General features: G+C 33.2%; 1 protein-coding gene across 2 annotated transcripts in view; it reads right to left on the bottom strand.

The window, feature by feature from the left end:
* Positions 1-4,769: 4,769 nt before the first annotated feature.
* LOC141459696 (uncharacterized) overlaps positions 4,770-21,536 on the bottom strand; it is a 53,588-nt gene continuing 36,821 nt past the window's right edge. For both annotated transcript variants that reach the window (XM_074139047.1, XM_074139048.1), the window contains 7 exons: positions 12,778-12,959; positions 9,194-9,326; positions 8,819-9,058; positions 7,785-7,862; positions 7,534-7,693; positions 6,261-7,000; positions 4,770-5,927 (listed from right to left, as the gene is read on the bottom strand). In XM_074139047.1, coding sequence (XP_073995148.1) covers positions 5,815-5,927; positions 6,261-7,000; positions 7,534-7,693; positions 7,785-7,862; positions 8,819-9,058; positions 9,194-9,326; positions 12,778-12,959 — 1,646 coding nt within the window. In that variant the 3' untranslated portion in view covers positions 4,770-5,814. The remainder of the gene's footprint in view (positions 5,928-6,260; positions 7,001-7,533; positions 7,694-7,784; positions 7,863-8,818; positions 9,059-9,193; positions 9,327-12,777; positions 12,960-21,536) is intronic.

Below are 21,536 nucleotides of genomic sequence, written 5' to 3'. Positions count from 1 at the left end.
GTAATGAAATATTGCCAAGTATGGCCTAACGTATGTAAATATCTCATCGAACTTAACCTCTTCTCAAAATATTCTGCCTTACGAGGAGTAATAGCATTATTAATGCTTGATTAATAAAAAAAATATACACAAAAGTAAAGAAATTCAACACATTTTACGGCATGGTAGAACCGTCTGCCGTAGTATACTTACGAGTATAAATAAAAATAAACATTTATTTACTATTTTGGATTTGACAACAAGAGTGAGGCACCCAAAAACGTTTTAGTGTTCAAATTTCTCGAAATATATTTTTAAAAAAAACAGGTATGAAATTCTAATTCTGAGACAAGATTGCTTGTTTCTACTTAATTTGTACAAAAATATGGATCACCAACGATCATCTGCAACCTAATCGAAACTCTCTAATCCGAAAATTGGATATACATCGCTAATAACTTTTTAGGAAAGCAGAATTCCGAAAAAACCCACGAAGTAAACTAAATGTTTTTTTTTTTAGTCTAGTTTTCAAATTTTCCAACCGATGCTGAATTTTCATTTTTGGCGGAGTTACGTCCAAAAATCTGATTAGGGTTTCATAAGGACCACTGGTTTTGACAATGATTATGAAAACTACATAAAAAAAACTATGAAAAATAACGTTAACCCCGTACCGATATTCCTAATATTTGTCGAGATATTTAAGATCAAAGTTACAATTTTATCTATTCGTGAACGGTTGTCAATATTAATTTTCCACCAGAAATACACGTTTTGGGAGGTCCTCTGTTTGCAAAAAATGTTATTTTCGACGCAAAGAACAAAAATAATAATAATTGAAGATTTTAAAGAATGTAGAGTAATGTAATGGTTGTGGGTGAATCAGGATAAATTTGTTTTATCATCAAATAAAAGCAACCATCACATCAGTTTAAAGCACCTCGTACGCAAGACTTCATGACCTATGATTACGGTAAGAATATCTTGCAGGATGTTGGTCTAGTGATCAAAAGCGGAGCTTTGTAAGTGGGAGGTCCCCAGTTCGAATCCCACGTATGACTACATTTTATTTAAAAAAGTGTTATGATCTAGAAATAATACAAGTTATAGAACCACATATCAGTATACCAACGTTAAAAAATATCATTTGAATCTCTTTCTAGATTTAAAAAAATAAATATTTTTTTCATACTCACGCGAGATCTCATAAAATTTTATCTAAGAAAACATAAAATTGAAATTCTGCACTAACGTAATACTTACTACCTATAACAAGCGTTTAGATTTAGATATTTCAACTAAATACCTGAAAGCCTTAGAATTATCCTGCATATTTTACACTAGTAAAAACACCATTTAGACCATGATAACTGATAACTTTTTACCTTGGTATAAAGAAAAATAACTTTTAATTTCTTGACTTTCAAATGACCCACCCAAATAATGTGTTACGCTTTTCTGTGTTTTCATTTAAAATTTTATTACAGTCTTTATTTTTCCACTTTATTACCTCACTATAGGTAATTTGATCTTCTAAAGTCTCTTTTTTAATTGATAACGTTACTATAAACAATGTTTTTATCGAGACTTATTGAATAAACTTTTTTATTTACTTAATTTAATTTGAAAATTAAAAGGGAGTGTTCAAATAATTTAACCTTTCTTTACAATATAATAAGACTTTGGGACCGTAAAGAATATACAAATAATACTAAGGTCTAATAATGGATAGTAGGCTAACATTCACGGCTTCACATAAATGACCTGAGTTAACAAAGGTAAAGCGGCTATTAAGAAATTATTTCCTCTGTTATCAAGGAACACAAATATTGATACCCGAAGCCAAGATATTAATTTACCGTGGGATTGTAAGGCCAATGTTTCTATATGACTGCCCTAAACATGGAACCTAACCTGTAATTTCCAACCTAAAAAAAGCTTCAAAATCATACAAAACAAATTCTTAAGACTGGCCACCCCGACTCCAAGACGCTCCACAAAAATACTGACTCCCACGTACATCAAAGACATAGGTTAGAAATAGTGCACTCAGATTTTTCACCAAAGTAAAAGACAGTGACATACCTATTTACATCCAGACAGCAAGATACGATATTAACTCCTCAATACAAACCTTAAGAAGAGTTAAGCATATACTCACGACTATAATTTAATTTAGGCTTTAGCATTTTATTTTACATTGTAGAGGTTTATATGCAACTTTTCCCTTTTAAATCAAAATTTTACTTCGTTTTTTTTAGCCTGTGCGATGATAATACTAAGACTGTGTAGGAGCTAGAATTACTTTATTGGTACTCCTGTAAATACTTTGTAGTTTCATTGTAAATAAGTGTCCAGCTGCTGACTCTTTGATTTTCTCTTCCTAGAAGCTTCTTACAGCTCACTGTCCAGTGATGGTACAGTGTTGTCTGTCCGGAGGCCGGCAGTGCTCTAAAAAAAAGCTCCGGGCGCCAATAACCTTAGATGTTGATGCGCCTTAAATCATTAAAAATAAAAAAAATATTATTTCTGAAGGTTTAAGTTGATAAATTTTGTATAACAGTTTATTATGGGTGCGTTCCACTAAGGCTTAGTGACTAAGCGATCACAACGACCACGCTCACGACCGCGGTTTTGCCCGTTCCACTTGCTTGCGAGCGTTGCGATCGAAAACCCAAGTGGAATGAACTGTGGGCGTTTTAACCGTTCATGTAAACATTACAAATGGCGACCTCGAAAATAAGTCAGAAGCTTGAAGAGGTTGTTTTTTTAATTTTAACCCCGTTTATATGCAGTTATAATAAACTTTATTAATTATTGGTAAAGTTGACCTATATTAAAAATATATATATATATATAATTCAATTTTTTATATTACATTTTAGAGGAGTATTTATAAAATTTACGTTTAAATAAAATTAAAATGACTTTTGTGGCAACAGTTGGATATTTATTAATAATGCTTTAGAAAGTTCTTTATCTAGTTCCGACGAAGAGTGGAATGCAATTTTACAAAATCGCAATGATAAAAAGCGAAAACTTAGGCCACGTATTATTAGCTATCAGTGTAATTGATCTTTATTCAGATGAAGAATTTAAAAGTTATTTCAGGTAAATGATTTTGTGTTATTCAGTGATTTAGTGTGTAAAGGGATAAGTAATTATTTATTTATTTTTTGTAGACTTTCGAGAAACACATTCTATTATTTACATGAAATAATACTTTCATTTACATGAGATAATTTTTTCGGTCGCCATATTTCTGTACGCCCACTTCGACCCAGCTCATAGATGGGGCGTTGTGGGCTTTGCGTGAGCGAAAATAGTGACGTCATTAGTGACGTTTTCGCCACGACCACAACGACCGCGGTCGCCAAGTGGAACGCCTGAAGGTATGTTTTGATCGTTGTGGTCGCTTAGTGGAACGCACCCTATATGTTAGGGCCCCTGGTGATATGTACAAGGGTCGTTTGAAAAGTCCGTGCAAAAATAAAATCTACTTAATTTTTTGGGGTAAACCTTTTTTATTTTTCAACATAGTCTCCTTTTAGGCTTATACACTTCGTCCAACGCTGCTCTAGTTTGTTGATCCCTTCCGAATAATAGGATTTGACCAAATCTAAAAAATAGCCATTCGTTTCTGCAATCACCTCCTCGTTTGAATAAAATCTTTTTCCCGCCAGCCATTTCTTCATATTAGGGAACAAATAGTAGTCCGAGGGAGCCAAGTCTGGAGAATAGGGGGGATGTGAAACGAGTTGGAACCCTATTTTTATTAATTTTGCGACCACAACTGCTGAGGTGTGAGCTGATGCGTTGTCGTGATGGAAAAGGACTTTTTTGTGGGGCCAATCGTGGGCGTTTTTCTTGCAGCTCGGTTTTCAAACGGTCCAATAACGATGAATAATATGCACCTGTAATAGTTTTACCCTTTTCCAGATAGTCGATGAGGATTATTCCTTGCTGCGAATCCCAAAAGACAGTCGCCATAATCTTTCCGGCCGAAGGAACGGTCTTCGCCTTTTTTTTTTTTGGCGCAGATTCCCCCCTTTGGTAACCCATTGTTTAGATTGTTCTTTGATCTCAGGAGTGTAGTAATGTATCCATGTTTCAGCCACAGTGACGAAACGACGCTTAAAGTCCTGCGGGATTCTTCTGGAACAGCTGCAAACCGTCCTTGCACAACACTTCACACGATTTCGTTTTTGGTCAAGCGTGAGCAATCGCCGGCACCCATCTTGCGGGATAGCTTTGTCATGGTCCAAATGTTGATGCAAAATATTATGTACCCGTACATTCGAGATGCCCACAACACTAGCAATCTCACGCACCTTCCACTCTTCTGTCATCCATCACCATATCATGGATTTTATCATGGCATAGTAACCACAACAGGGCGTCCAGAACGTTCAGCGTCACTTTTTGCCCTATATGGCCACTGCCGAATTGAAACCACTTATAAACTGTTCTAATCGAAGGTGCCAGAGTCACCATAATATTTATCAAGCTTCTCTTGTAGTCTCCTGAGGCGTTTTGCCTTTCATAAAGTAGTGTTTAATCAACGCACGAAATTCTTTTTCGTCCATTTTTCTGAAAAATCACTCGACTTCCTCGATTCAAACGAATGCCAAACACAAAGAAATAGACCGATCTGGCTGAAACTTGGTGTGTGTTCTTCCAAGAGATGCTACTAACTAAACATAACCTCCATACGCACCAGTGGTGCTATCTCTCTGACTTTGCACGGACTTTTCAAACGACCCTCGTAGATAGAAAAAATAAAAGTAAAATAATCTTAAATGTTTATTAGAAATTACAAATATACAAAATATACACAAGTCAAAAATGTATAAATAAATAAAAAATTGGTAAAACAATTTAAAAACTTTCTTTTTAATTTTTATTTTAGTTTTTTTATGTTTCTACGCTTATTTATTTATATTTTGTACATATATTTATAAAATATATGTTGTAAAGAGTTTTCTTTTTGTTTTTAAATTGTTATTTACATTTCTTACAAATCTGTACAGAATTTTTGTACAAAATTTGTTATCTTCTTTCTTGCTAAAAACTGTACACTGTACAAGTTAATTCTCTCTTTATATATATATGTTATATATACATAAATATTTACTCTAAATAGTATGTAAAATAAAATATTTACAATTATGACGAAACAAGAATTTCTTTGTAAATAATTTTGTTAATAAAAGTACTGAAAAAGTCATTTTTCGTTTTGGTTTTTTATATTTTGTAGTTACGTTTTATAAAAAGAAAAATAACTTCCGAGTATAAAATCACAATCCGTGCGTAAATATCTATTATTATTTTTTTTAAAATAAAAAATATAATTAAAGAAAAAAAACAAAGAAAGCATTTTTTTTTGTACTAATTCATTGTTTTAAGAAATAAAATTGAGGTAACATTTATTTTTAATTAATTTTCTTATTATAAAAAAATATATAATTTTTTTTTTTATTTTCTTATTAAAACAGAAAAGAAAAAGAACTACAGGAGACACTCATCATCCTTCTTAACATTACATCAGCTGTTTTTTAGTAGAAGTAAAAACGGAAAAAACTAAACAGGAAGCGATGTATATCGAAAGAAAAAAAAAAAAAAAAAAAAAATGGACTTTGGGTAGCAATTATTTGCATTAGTTGACATTAAAAACTGAAGAAAAAAAAATTGTAATAAATAATAATAATAAAAGTTTGTATAATATACAACACTTCCTACAATTTGAAAAAATCTATGGAAATTTTGGATTTTTCCAGCAGTCTTTTTTTTTCTTTTTTTTTTTTTTTACAAAACCCCCTAACTTTCCGGACCTATTTACCGGTTATTGTTTTTCTTTACATTGTGATTAAACTGGCACTTGTTAACGTGACAAAATCCTTTTCTCAGCATATATTTACATGGTGCTCTAGATTTCCACGAGTTATTACCTGAAAGAAAATAAGAAAAGTTACTTTTAAATGTGAATTCGATTTTATTAAAAAGTTGGGAAATAAAGAAATGACAAAGTGGTCTTTCACCCCAAAAAAGAACAAAGTTAAAAGGCAAAGATCGTAATAAACTAATCCAAGGAAGTTAAACAAAAAGATTTGAATCATTCCACATGAATTCCTCTTACTGTAATCTCAATATTCCGATAAAACTCAAAATCTATCCGATTACAATACTTCCTTCCTCTCCCGAAGGATTGAAAGGAAGCCAAAATTACTTCGAATGAATTAAGAAAATGTGAATTAAAAAGATATAAACATGACTATAATTACCTTTAGGAGGATGTCGCCAAGTGCCACCTCCACCGCCTCCTCCGCCACCACCTCCTCCTCCTCCGCCACCCCCTCCGCCGCCACCACCTCCTCCAGAAGGGCCATTATTCTGGCGGAACCACGGTCTTGGCGGTCGATCATTCTGTTGGATGTGTGGCGGACCACACGGCGGAGGCGGACCATTGTTGGGCGGAAAGTTAGGATGTGGCGGGCCGAACATACCAGGATGCGGTGGTCCCATGAACTGCGGCGGCGGCGGCCCCATGAACTCTGGAGGTGGCATGCCACCCGGCCCGCCAAACATCTCCGGTGGACCCATCATCATGCCGGGCGGCATATTCGGTGGCATAGGTCCAGGTCCAGGCTGCGGACCGCCCATCATGCCGTCCGGACCGTTGGGCATCCATTCGGGTGGCGGTGGCCCCGGAGCATTGGGCATCATGTTCGGCGGCATCTGATACGGTACTGGCGGCCCGGGAGCAAACGGTCCAGGCGGAAAAGCGGCCGCAGGTGGTACCATCATGGGAGGTTGTTCTGGCATCTCGGGTGGCTGCATTGGCGGCGGAGATTCTGGCTGTCTGGGTGGAGTTCCAGGTGGATAGCCTTTGGGCTCTGGCCAAGGCCTGTCTTTGTACGATAATACTGAATCCGTGTTTCCAGATTGATCCTCAAGTGGAATTACGGCTGGCTCGGTTATTGCGTGAATTTCCAGATCAGGTTCGGCAGGAGAATCAGGGATCCTGAAATGGGATATCATATTTTAGCTATGTACCAACATTATTGAAATAGATGATAATTGAATGAGTTCAACAAGAATTGCCTTTTTAAAACGTTACTCCTTAATTTCTCTTCTACACTTCATAAAACGTAGTGGTAAATAATGAGAATGTAGATGTGAACAATTCATATAAAAATGTTTTTTTAAATTATGTTGATTAATTCAGTCTTGTTCAGTGCAACTGCGGAACAAGAAATGATGCTTACTTATTAGCTGAATATCACACTTAAGCTTGCTGAACGTAATGGGTGCTTATTTTAGGGAATTAATAAATAAGACTTTAAAATATAAAGGAATATAGTAAGAAAACAAAAAAGAAATTACGCAATGGATCGAATAAATAGAAAGATTTAAGATTCAATCTAAATTACAGAGAAAAATCCGAAACCGATCATGATGCACTAAAATGCGTGTTACGACGGATATAGTCAACGATCAACGATCAAGACTGCCGGATCTAACCACATTTTCAGTAAGTAAATAACTACTACTTACATTGCTCTATTGAAATAAATAGCCTGCAACGATGTCCTTTCTCTTGTCTGTTGAATATCCTTTTCTATGCTATTCTTTCCAGGTGTCACTAAATCTCCATCAATATCTATAGGAATAAGTGGCCTCCAAACGGTTTTCTCTTCCATAATATCTTCAACAGCTGTTATAAGAAAAATTTATTGCAACATTTCATTTATTTACATAACTAAAGTATGAATATATATATTTATCCAAAATTTCTAAATATTTACCCAGCTTTCTGGACAGTAGCATTCTTTCATTGATCATCTCCATTTGTTTCATATCGGTGAACGTTTTGGTAACATTAACTGGAAGATAATAACAAACGTTTTAATTAATTAAAATTAAAAAAAAAAAACAATATTTTAAATACAGTAAATAATAATTTAAGGATTCCTATAATAGAATTGTTTAAGGTGTTACGATTTTTGAGCCTGTTGCCGAAAATGGATAGTTCTATCTTTAACGTGGAGTTAGTCAAATAAAAAGAAAATAGTGTTGAGACAAAAAAGTAAAGCAACCAAAGCAAAAAGTCATCCTTTTGGATGACCTAACATTTCTTTATGGTTCTTGGGACAAACTTTTAATTCAGATCATGGAATAAAATCATTCTCTTTCTTGTATTTCCAGTGAGATCTCTATTTATTGATTCCATCAAGATCATTAAAGCTATGCATCTACACATTGCCACTGCAATAGCAGTTAGGCCCAATTTCGTTTTGCTTCATATCATATAAGATGTGGAACTAAGCAGGTGCAGTCCTATGCGCAGGATCCAAAATGATGCTAAACCCTGATTAGCAACAAAAAATTGGATGCTTTACTTGAGATCTTCTAGAACGATATATTTAGATTACCAATTTTGTGGGTGTATTTCGCACGGCGACCTTTAAATTAGATCTATGGGACCCTGTAATACCCGCGATGAGGAAACAATGCTCCAAGATACTCTTTGATAAGTTCTAGGAACTGGAGAATGGATAATGGTCAGAGTCGGCAGCAAGAGATAAACTACACCCTGGAGCAAAATTATCCCTCCCTTTACAACCGCCCTCCTGAAATATTCCAAATCTCGTAAACTAATCCTGGTAACTAGTTAGGTCCTCACAGGAGAGTTAGGGATTTTTAACCACGCCCTTAGAAGTCCTAAAGATAGCTCCACCCCTCCCCAAAACAAAAAAAGGAACTAAGCTCTCCAAGGAAGCACTAGGAAGATAAAGGAGCCCCGGAAGTGGTATGCATTTAAAAAAAAACATTCACTTACCTCTTTCAGTCTCGTCAAGCTCAAAAAATCTAACAGTTTCCAAATCTTTTTCCGCTTTCCACTGAACAGATTTTTTAGGACCTTTTCGTTTTTTAACATATACTAAAACACCTTTCGGTATGCGATTCTTTTCCCTTTCAACGTTTTTCTTGTCTTCCCTTTTCAACGCTTCTGTGATTATTTCTTCTGCTTTAGTTACTTCATCTTCTAATTCTTCTTTTGTAAAAGTATCTTCTAATTCTATACAAAATAAAAAGGAATAGTGAGCGAAATGTAGTAAATATAGTACGAAGTTGAAATCATCAAGACAGATCTTACTAAATTTAGACAGAGAGAGAGGAAAAAGAAATACAATTGATCAAAACATTTCCTTACCAACACTTTCTTTAGATGATTTACGAATGATCGGTTCATTTTCTTCTTCAGCGTCTTCATCTTTTTCAGGTTTCTCTTCTTTAATTTCTTCTGCCTTTTTCTCTTCACTTGTTATCAGCGTATCTTGATAAAACTAAAGAAAGAAAAGCAATTGATTAAGAAAACAACAAAAACTAACTCGAAAACACCTTATTACTTAATTGAATTTAATTATTTTTCCAGATTTCCTAACAATTGCTACGCCATTACGTGCTGTCACGTATTAGTTAAGAGAGAGTATTTATTTTTAGCTGAGTTTGTTTAGAGTACAGAAGCCTGGGCATTGGGAACGATCAAATCCGTAACTCTCCTGTGAGCGCCTGACTAGTTACCAGGATTAGTTTAGAGATTTGGACTATTTCGGGAGGGCGGTTGTAAGGGAGGGATTATTTGGCTCCAGGGAGTAGTTTATCTCTTGCTGCCGACACTGACTTATCCATTCTCCAGTTCCTAGAACTTACCAAAGAGTATCTTGGAGCATTATTGTTTTCTCATCGCGGGTATTACAGGGTCCCATACCTCAGGCTGTCATTATGAACGATCTGGGCCAATTCCTAATTAGCAGTCGCGAGTGGTGAAAACCTGTGCATATCCTTATCTCCTGCACCCCCCTTTAAAGCAAAAGCTTTTACAACCAAAAGAGTTAGAGAGGTGGTTCCTTGAGACTAACTGCTACATCCAGAGAAAGCCAGTCATTGGTGAAGACTATGATAGAAGGGAACCGGGGGGGGGCCCCTAAAGCAAAGGCTTTTGTGCAAGAGCGCTCAAGAAATGCTATAGAAGACCATTCCAGGAATGAAATATATTTTTTTTTTTAAAAAAAAAAAAAAAGCTTTTCTCCGGTATGTACTATATTGTATTGTTTACGGCAATCTACCGGCTAACCATATTGGTGTTGGCTAATAAAAGTGCTGGGTGGGCTGCTGTATTTGAACAAAAATATGTTTAATCAGCCAGTAGCATTATGCTCGTTGTGTAATAAAAATGAGGTTGAAGATGTTTTCCATTTTGTAGCACAAACGATGAAACTTGGTAAATCGCCGGCACAAACGATATGTAAAAATTCGTTGAAATTTTCGGTGGTGGCCATACCAACTTGACGCACGTGCTTCCCCTGTCCCCATTTTGTCTGAATTTAGAATAAAATTTTTTAAGTAAAAGAACATTAGACCATGCCGTATTTATCTCATATTTGGATGGTAAAGATTGGGCTGGTCTAATAAATCATTGTACTCATGCGCGGAAGTACAGCTTCTTTTTAGTGTCAGAATTCAATTATTAAGATAATTACTTTTGTTTATATTTTAAAAGATTTGTTTATTTTACTTTGTTTTGGTTATTCATTAGGGTTCTTGTAGTTTTATGTTTCTATTTCTTTATCATATTTGAGTGCAATTATTTGTATTTTATTTTTTGTTTTTTAGTTACTAAAATAAAATACAACAACCCCTCAGACGGTCAATGGCCATGAGTAAGTCTTGTTGAATTAAGTATATACTTAATAAACTTTCAATATTGTAAAACAAAAGTAATAAAAATGTAAATAAAGACTGTTATTATTATTAAGCGAGTATGTATATTGTATATGTATAATTAAGACTGTGATGACTGTTCGGGTAGGAACTAGAATTCCTAACAGAACATGGTACTGTTCAGGAAATATCTTCACAGGTTGGGTTTATTTAAACCAAAAAGAATCTCTGTGTAGACTCTGCGAGGAGGAGTAGGAAACAGCTTCCAAAGGAAGTCATATCCTAACATAGATTAGTGGATACAATCTGAATCCTTGTCAAAAATGGGGAAGATTTACCTACTGGAACCAATTCAGGGTTAATTACAATAAGACTTTAAATTACATGAAGAAGGTTACCTAACAGGGAACAATTTATTAAATTTAAAAATTCAAATTTTATATACAGGGTGTTCATTTTAAGACGGCTCAAATGCATTTCATGCTTAAATGGTTAATCTGAGCGAAAAATGGTAGAGGAAAAATTTGTTGCCCGTCGCCTCTAGTTTCAGAATATTGATGACTTGACTTTAGATTCCTGCCCGTATACGCGGCTGACGCGCGACCAAAAGTGAGGGTTCGCAGTTGACCCCCAGTTTCATATACACAGTTTTAAAGAGTATAAAAAGTAATGAAAGAAACCGGAAACCGCAATTCGATATCTTCAAAATTAAAGGTGCCAAGCCATTTCCAAATCTGGTATTTTTAATCATAATTCAATTTTTTAACTTGTTATCAAAGAGAAAGAAGAGCACGCGATAGGTCATTTTTATGTATTTTTTCATCCCCTTTCTACTAAAAATATTACCAAGGCAGTAAAGCTAGTATTTTTCCTAATATCGGAAAATAAGACATTTTCCGAGTGATTTTTCTAAGAAAAATCAAATGTTAAGAGCTTTAGATGTTCTCAAGCATACACAAAATGGCTAAAAATTAATTTTACAACTGTTACTAACAAGAAGGTTTAATAATTATTTGGTAATTTTGGGAGAGTTGCGTTTAATTACCAAAAAAAGTGGAAACCTCCTGTCACATATTTAAGTGATCAATATCTTTCATGTAAAGGATCAAACTTATTCCTTAATTTATCAAATAATGCACTTTTGCAGCATGAACTGTGTCTTGAAAGGTGCCTCCTCAGACTAGCAAGCCAGGTTAGCCAGGAGGTTATCAACTGCTCTCTGTATCTGAGGAGGCATCTTTGAAGGCACAGTACATGCTTCACAAGTTGAGTAAAGTGCATTATTTGATAAATTAAGGAATAAGTTTGGTCCTTTACATGAAAGATATTGATCACTTAAATATGTGACAGGAGGTTTCCACTTTTTTTGGTAATTAAACGCAACTCTCCCAAAATTACCAAATAATTATTAAGCCTTCTTGTTAGTAACAGTTGTAAAATTAATTTTTAGCCATTTTGTGTATGCTTGAGAACATCTAAAGCTCTTAACATTTGATTTTTCTTAGAAAAATCACTCGGAAAATGTCTTATTTTCCGATATTAGGAAAAATACTAGCTTTACTGCCTTGGTAATATTTTTAGTAGAAAGGGGATGAAAAAATACATAAAAATGACCTATCGCGTGCACTTCTTTCTCTTTGATAACAAGTTAAAAAATTGAATTATGATTAAAAATACCAGATTTGGAAATGGCTTGGCACCTTTAATTTTGAAGATATCGAATTGCGGTTTCCGGTTTCTTTCATTACTTTTTATACTCTTTAAAACTGTGTATATGAAACTGGGGGTCAACTGCGAACCCTCACTTTTGGTCGCGCGTCAGCCGCGTATACGGGCAGGAATCTAAAGTCAAGTCATCAATATTCTGAAACTAGAGGCGACGGGCAACAAATTTTTCCTCTACCATTTTTCGCTCAGAACAATAGTTTAAGCATGAAATGCATTTGAGCCGTCTTAAAATGAACACCCTGTATATGATCGCTAAATTTTAGATTACCTATCTTCTTACATTTTGTAGAAATCAATACCTCTTACAAACTATATAAAATTAATATTTTCTTTTTCTCAACTTACTTTCAGTACAGGTTTACTAGAATCTTCAGTCTTAGTAGGAGACAATGGAACACTATTCTTTTTCGGTTCAGAACTTGAACTAGAAGTATTACTGATCCTCCGTTTTCTTTTCTTAACGTCTTTTACCGGATTCGCTGCAGTCAATGCATCAGCAAATACATCACTCTCTTGTAAACCAAGAGCTGGAAAAATAGAAAACAAAAAATTAATATTTTATGTTATAACTTTAAATAAATAATGCAAACACAATATTATGTACTAAATTGGTAAAATATGAAAGAAAAATGCTCAAATTGGACGATATTTGTCCAATGATCTGAAGGAATTTAGTTATATTAGTTTTGATTAGATTCTTTAATGGCAGTAAATAATTTCTATCAGCTAAATGGTATTTTCAAAAAAAAATACGATAGAAACCTTACAATTAAAATTAAACTTTAAAAATAAAACCTTAAAGTTAGTGGACTTACTTACTAAGTACAGTAAGTAGAATATTTGAAATGTTATTATTAAAAACTCGAAAAGTAGTCTTCCAATTGTGAATTTAAAAATGTTTGCAGCCAGATATTGGATAAAAAAAAAATGCAAGATTGTGCGCTGTCAGAGAATATATGTATTTTATCTGACCAGTTACTTGTAACAGTCAGATCTTCAGCGGATTTGAATCAAACTGTTAATTCCAAGCAAAACCCCTCAAGTGATCAGAACATAGAAATAGATCAGAGATCCTAAGATATATATTTTTGTTCAGTCTCCAAGGGCTGGGGAGTTTTTACTAGTTTGAAAACATTTTCTGAGATACAAAGATTAGAATTCAAACTTAAGCCCATTTGACAGAGATAAGATAAAGATGGGCGAATACCACATCCATCTGAGGATCAGATTTTCATCTCCATGAGTTTGTCTTTTCATTTGAAAGAAAGTCAAGGAATTTTTTGAGGTATTTGCTTATTTGTTAAAATAATACTTCAGCGATCTTTTCCTTGATAAGTTTGCTTTGGTTTTTGATGTTTAAAAAAAGGGAATCCTGTCGAATAGTCCCATTATTTTTTTAGAAAGCCCACGGATTATTTCTTTAAAAAAGAAAAAAAACGAAGGTCAAAACAAACTGGGCGATGAGGCAGCAGCTGATGTCACAATCAATAAAATGTAATTCAATATGGGGTCAGATATTTCTTTTAAATCATTGTGCCATGATTGAATAACATGCCAAACATTGTGATTACTACAAGCAATTACTAGGAAAGCCTCGGGACAATTTTTTGCTTTGTTGAAATTAAGCATTAAGCCGTTAGGGGAGGGATAATAAGCATCCCATTTTGGGCCTAACAAACCTATCTGCTTATCAGGGATAACATTTCTCCCCCTTCTAAATAAAAATATTCATTTGTGTATGTGTGAGTGCAGCATCCAAAAATCACTTTCTCTTACGGCAATGATCTCAAGTTCCTTTTTCTTTAAAAAATGCAACTTTTATTAAAAGCTTAAATTTTATGATACATATTGCAGAATCTTGCAATTTACTGAAATGCTTTTTTTTTAAAAAAAATTTTATTCTAAAATAAATTAATTATCAGTATATATATCACACATTAATATGTTTATAGAAAATCATAAAGAGCATACATTTTTTAGGGAGGAACCAGGAATGAAGCTAAAACAAATTTAAGGAAATATATTTTTTTTTTTTTCATATTGTTTTTCAACATTCCCTTCAGTTTTTGATCCCTGGTGAAGTCTAAAAAGAGGAATATCAGGATTTACGTGCTTTCGGCAAACATGTTATCCTGATACTAAATTACTTTCCCTCTCTTTCAGCTATAACCATGATTAGCTCTATAAGCTCCTTCTTTTTTCTGTTATCCTTTCCCCTGTTTCTAAATTACTGCGGTAAGAGAAAGTTGAAGGGCAAAGAAGAAAAAAAAAAATGTTCATTAATTAGGTTTGTAAATTTTTTTTGGAGATTTTTTTTTTCTAATGAGATTTTAAATCTTTTTACAACAAAGAATCTTTCAAAAATTTCCCCACAAATCATCAAAAGTGCCCAATACTCCAAAAATTATTTGATTCTTTTCCATCCATAAAGTCCGTGTAGGCATTGATTTTATTATGAAAGCCACTTTGGTTTTACAAAACCCATTCAAATTCGTCTCATTTTTAACAATCCAAAATAACCTAATATAAAAAATAAAGAAGAGTATTTTAAAAAATATTACTGAAATAATGTTTGAACATTTTTTTTTTTAATTATTATTATGCTATTTTTGGATAAATTTATCATAAATATTTAAAAAATAATTATCAATATTGAAAAAAGGGTAATTTATAAAAGAAAACAATAAAACACATTGGTTTATATTCTTGTCTTTATTATTTATTTTGCATTTTTTATTACACAATAAATTTTTAATAATAAAAATGTTTTATTACTTACCGATAAGTTTTTTAAATTTAAATCGCTAAAATAATTTTGTTATTTTTAAAGAAAAATTTTCTTGAAAGTGACGTAATAAATAAATAAAATCTTAAATAATTTAACGCTTACGTATACAACCTCAAAGTCTTCTTTTAACAGCTCGTTTTCTGTAAGATCCTCAGGTTTTTTTTTTTTTTACTCGTGACAGGACATCCAAGTCTTCAGATCAAGTCGCCCATGGGTAATTTCAATTTGGGACTAATAACAATGGATTATTTAATTTTTGTTGTTTTAATTAAATACTATTTTTATAACTATGAAGTTGCCTCTAGATTCATTTCTTTAAATTACATATATAAAATATGATAAATATACAAATTAACTGTAAAGTTTTTTCTAAAAAGGCGCATCAACATTGGCGCCCGGAGCTCTTTTTTCCAGTACACTGCCGGCCTCCAGACAGTGTTTTTTACGTTACAGACAACACAATCCATCAGCGGACAGTGAGCTATAAGAAGCTCCTAAGAAGAGAAAATCTAAGAGGTCAGCAGCTGGATTCGAACCCACAACCTCCGTGTTGGAATCCAGTATTCGCTAACCACTCAGCTAAATCTCTTCCCTTGTGGAATACTTATTTGGTGACTGTGTTATTGATCCAAAAGAATGAAAAAAAATTAGTGCCAATTACAAGTCCTTAATCTTTTTATAATTTTTTTTTGCCAAGCTTTCTACCTAAGGACTAGTTCATCTTCTGGCGTTTTGTACAAGGCAAAAGCCCTGAAGATGTTCTTAGAACAAAAGCGAGGCAATAAATTAAGCCTGAAATAATACAAATTAAAATTTAACAAAATATCACTGAAAGAAAATATTCTAATAAGGTATCTAAAATTGTAAACACTTAGCTCAAGACCAGCTGAAAATAATTTCTTTAAGACTAAAATGATAAAAAGAAATAAATGTAAATTTAAATAAATGCAAGAATTTAGTTTTAAAGATGCTGCATCCAAACACACTTCGTAAGCAAGTATTGTAAAGTATAAGTAAAGTAATTGCCTATTTTTTTTCAGGCGGGGCTTTACGTCCAACTACCAATTAGGTGTTGTGGATGGAGGCGACTAGCAAACCATACTTTACTGTAAATTTCTCATATTAACCCATTAAATAAAATCCAAGGCTTTAGACCGGGGAATCGAATTCAGTACCACAATGCATATTAGTTACTGTTCATTATTTTTGGTGACTGACTCGTAGTTTCAATAGGATGACAAAAATAAATGCCCAGTTTCAGTCTTGATAAACTTTATTCTGCCGAGCTTTCGACCAAAGAAGACTAGGTGATCTTCAGGGCTAATTTACAATGTAATATTTTAGATCATTAGAGGGTTGGTGTGTCTTTTCTGTTCATGGACTGAGTGTACACTCAACCCTCTAATGATTTAAAATAGAACGTAGTAAATTAGCCCTGAAGATGACGTAGTCTCCTTAGGTCGAAAGCTCGGCAAAATTAAGTTTATCATGACTGAAACTGGCAAGATATTTTTCATCCTATTGAATACATATTAGCTTTACAGATCTCACCTCTAACCGCTCGGTTACCGTGGCGCCTGCAAGTACTGTAATCGAGCCGATTTCACTTCTGAAGTCCCCTTAAATACGATAAAGTTCCTGCATTTACCTGTAGGAATATAATTTAAATATGGTAGGAAAACCCCTTTTAGAGATAGTTAGTTAAGGACAAGAGGTTTTCTCAAAACTTAAGAATTTTAACAACATGAATTTACTTTTCACTAACATAAGTGGTAGTACCGTTATTGAATTCAGTGATTACTAGCTTCTGAGAGGGAATCTTATCCCCTATATCTCGCCAGGATGACCCCCCAAAATCCATTTTCCTGGGAAAACGTTTTTTAAATAAAAATTTTGATACACCTAAACACAAAACAATATGGTGTATACAAAAGAAAAATCATCGCAGCCATTTTCACGAAAATTTTAACCATCGAAGAAAAAATTGCCCTCGGAAAAACTGTAGTGGAATGCTCCAAAAATTAAGAATTGATTTTAGTTTTTGTTTTTAAATATTTAAAAAAATAAAATTCTTACTGTAGAAGGGGGTGGATGACGAATTGGCATTACGTCACGGTATAATTCGAGCAAAGCGCTGGTAGGGGGGAACAAATTTAGTTCAAGGTTGAACGGAAATGAACAGTTTTTAAAATAATAATTATTTAAATATCAGCTGAAAATGAATTATTTTCATCATTTTCTACTTTTAATGTCTATTATTAGGAAAGGTAATTTTATCTTTTAAAATGTAACCCAAAATGGAAGTACATATTTTACGCACATTTTTTTTGTTTAAGTTTTTAACGGAGATACCCGCCGCTTTCTTACTTGAAAGGACTTAATGTTTATGAATACAATTTAATGGGCATAACTTTCTTTTAACATTGAACTTAGCAGTTATCCTTCATAACTAGATTGTGTGCCAAACTTACAATTATGTCAGCTACAAGTGAAATTATTTTTTACACACACTTGTGCCACCATCAACTCGCGAGTTACTTTCTCACAATTAAACCTACATCTCTTTTACCTTCGTTCTTTTTAATAGGAACGGAAGTTTCAAGTGTTCACCGGAAATATCTGATTTTAAGAGCCCTGAGAGAGAGAGAGAGAAATGGTTTTTAGACAATGAAAACGGAAACCGTATATTTCGATTAGCGGATTCGACCTTAACTGAGCGATCAAAACCCGACCACCGGAAGTAGCATTTTACAGAATAAATACTTCAAATTTTCAGAGATTTTTCTCAGAAATTTGTATTTCAACGATTTTCATTAAATTTTCTTACACACACGCACAAAGAGTTGCCTCTCATGGTGGTCTCTGAGACTAAATAATAATTTTCATATTGCCATTTTTTCCACTAAACTGATTTTCTTCTCTGCGTGTTTCTAGGAATTTTGTGGAAAGCAGCAGAAGAAAACTCGTGTGGGTGGATTTCACTACAAAATTTTCTTTATTTTTTCTCTTTCTACATGAACGTCTTACTTTCTAATGACGTTCGCCTTAAGGACAGAAGAAAATGGCTGAAGGCTAAGATCAATGAAATACTCGCTAAAACTTTTAGGAACATAAAATATATTTTGCACCTAACATTATCTTTAGTTGGCGAGGAATCGGTCAAATAAAAAACAAACTCGGTCTACTTGCCAACGTTTCGACAAATATATTGTCCTCTTCAGGGCCTGGATAGTACAAATACACAAATACAAACAATTCAGTATCACAGGAAATCATTTAAAAAAAACAGTAATAAAAAAAAATACAATAAATCATTTCCTGCGTTACTGAATTGTTTGTATTTGTGCATTTGTAATATCCAGGCCCTGAAGAGGACAATATATTTGTCGAAACGTTGGCAAAGAGACGAATTTGTTTTTTATTTGACCGATTTCCCTCGCCAATCTTGAATCCTTAGTCCGGTCATACCATACTTGGGGATAAACCAAAAACCCGCAACTATGAAGATTTTTTGTTTAAAGTAGAATTGCGTTCTGTGAGAAACCGGATGTTTTTAAAAGGAAACTGCTAGTCATGGATGAGAAGGTAGTGGCATCCGTGCAGCGGCTGATATCTTGTTACATGATCTACAAGAAATTATTTTTTTTTTTAGCGAAGTACATAAGAGCACTACGTGTTCGCCAAGTTCATCAAGAGTGAGATTATTTGTGCTTCTAGGTATTGCGGCGTTTTAGACATTTTTCACTGAAAACGAACAACACCCTGGCCAAAAACATCCAATAACTTCGGGGGGGGGGGTCAATGTTGAATCTGTTGGGATTTCTTCCTCGATCACCAACTCTAGCCACTCTTTACTAAACTATTACAGACGAGTTCACTACTACTGCCGATTAAAGTGGAAATTCTTTAAGCATCGCAACAATATGCCAATCGCTATAACCTCCCACTTTTTGTTGTTTGGATGTGTGCACGCTGTTTCAAAACTTTACATTATTTAATGAACTTTAATGAAAGAAGATCAGATCATGACCGAACATTGAATAATTTTTTTTACCTTTGCAAAAACTATTGTATATATAAAAAAATTATGGGATTTGATTGAAGTGAGCAGCTGTATATAAAATAATAAAGGTAAAATGTAAAACACATCTAAGTAGATTTAAAGAGAAAAATATGTAGATATCATATCTACAATTTAAAACAAAAAACTTTTCTTCCATTTTTATTGCCCAAAAGTTTTAAAACAAATTACTATTATTAAAATTAGCATAGTAGAAAGAAATAAAGTAGTAAAAAGTAATCGCCTATTTTTTTCAGGCGGGGCTTGAAACGTACAACTACCATTTACTAGTTTGTCGTGGACGGAGGCGACTAGCAAACGTACTTTTTACTATAAAGTTCTCATATTAACCATTAAATAAAATCCAAGGCCTAGACGGCGGGAATCGAACCCACTAACCAACAATGCATATTTTAGCTTTGCAGGTCTAGCCTCTTAACCCGCTCGGCTACCGTAGAAGAAATATTCAAGTAAAATTTTCTAAATATGTACTAAGAGAACTGCACAAATACAGAGAAGCTTACCTAATCAATTATTTTTTTTGATTTTTTGGTTTCTCTTCATGACTACTACACAAAAATAAATTTTCTATTTTGGAAAAGCAGAGAGAAAATTAATTTCAATTTCGGTCTGTAATTAACCCAGAAACAATATTTATGGGATTTTTGAAATAAGTGTTGAATGGATGCAACAATTTGTTTATAACTTTTTTCTTTTTGTAAAATTTAAATACATATAAATAAATTAGTATAAAGAAGGCAGTTTTCCAAGTGATACAAAAAGTAAAATTTGGTAAAAAATAATGTTAAACATTAAATGATTATCTAATATCTGGCTTAGAAAATCAATAAGTTCTAAAAAATAAGCTCTGGTTGTTAAAATAGGAAACTAATAAGTAAATTTTATTGATTAATTACAGTCTCTTTAGAGTAGGAAGAAAATTTTGCTACCTTCAAATTTTCGAGTTTTCAATCGAAAAAGTGATCTAAAAAAGACTTTTTGATATCTAGGAAAAAAAAAAAAAAAACTAAATTTAAAGGCAGCAGTATAAGAACCTTAAGACTGCCTAAGACAGAATTAAAATATTTAAAATGAGTAAATTGAAAAAATAAACCTTTATTTAATTTAATATCAAAGCGATACGTGATAAGAAATTAGCTTACTAAGCTAACAAAACCCCTCAAAAAAAAAAAAAAAATTAGCTTACTCAGCTTCACGACGCTCTCTTTTTTTTTTTTAAATCCCAAAATATTTTTCTCCAAACTCTCCGAACACAGGAGGAAAACTTGGAACATATGTTTACTACGTTTTAATCACCCATAGTACCAAAGAAAAACAAAGATGGCAGTCTACGCGAGCAGTAATATTTATTGTAAAAAAAAAAAAATATAGTCAACTTACGGATCCGCTTTTTTTTATCAAGGCAAATTATCCCCTGATACTGCATCTACGGTTACCATGGTTATTAAATAGAGATTATAAAGTTATCTTAATTAGAAAGTGAGATTTTTTTCTAGCAAATAGGAAGGGATAAAAAATTTAACGAATCAGTGTAAATGTTAAAATTAAACTCGAAAAAGAAAAATAAACATTAGGTCCCCCATTATAGGAATAATTTAAAAGAGTTTTCAAAATCTCTCTACCCAAAATACCATTTACCAAAAAGAATTGGAGATATATTCTCAATGGAAATTTTTTGTTTGATACATTATCTTAAAAAAACAACCTCAAAATTAGGTATTATTTACGACAAAAAAATAGGCAAATGAAAGTGAACTAAATTAAATCTAATTGAATGATGGTACTTATATCCCTTGCAGCTTTTATTAGCACATATAACGGGGAACCTAAGTGAAATTATGGCTTATTTTTAGCTAGTTCCCAAACTGGAGCGCATTTTTTTTGTAGGAACTTAGTATTTAGTGTCTATTTTCCTTGGTTTCCGGAATTCTGGATACATTCATAGCATTTTCCGTTATTGAAATCCAACATATTGCTCTTGAACGATTAAAACTAAACAAAACCAAAAAAAAAGAAGTTTTTAATTTCAAGGAAATCAGTATCTTTACAGCATCAGTTTAGGAAAATCATATCTTTTTGGGGAGGAAAATTGGTAAATAAATAATACATACTTAAAAGAAACCGTATTCTTTTGGCTAACTACGCTACATTTTCTTATTGCTTATAGGATTTTAGCCTCCTTAAAATTCTTGTAAAAAAAAAGACCTATTTTCGTGGAAATCAAACTGCTTCCAT

The sequence above is a fragment of the Rhodnius prolixus genome, unplaced genomic scaffold (assembly GCF_049639745.1).
Source record: "Rhodnius prolixus isolate KJV_2025 unplaced genomic scaffold, Rpr scaffold_17, whole genome shotgun sequence".
Taxonomy (NCBI): domain Eukaryota; kingdom Metazoa; phylum Arthropoda; class Insecta; order Hemiptera; family Reduviidae; genus Rhodnius; species Rhodnius prolixus.
Note: the sequence above shows the minus strand (reverse complement) of the source record. Positions and strands in the feature narration are given on the sequence as shown.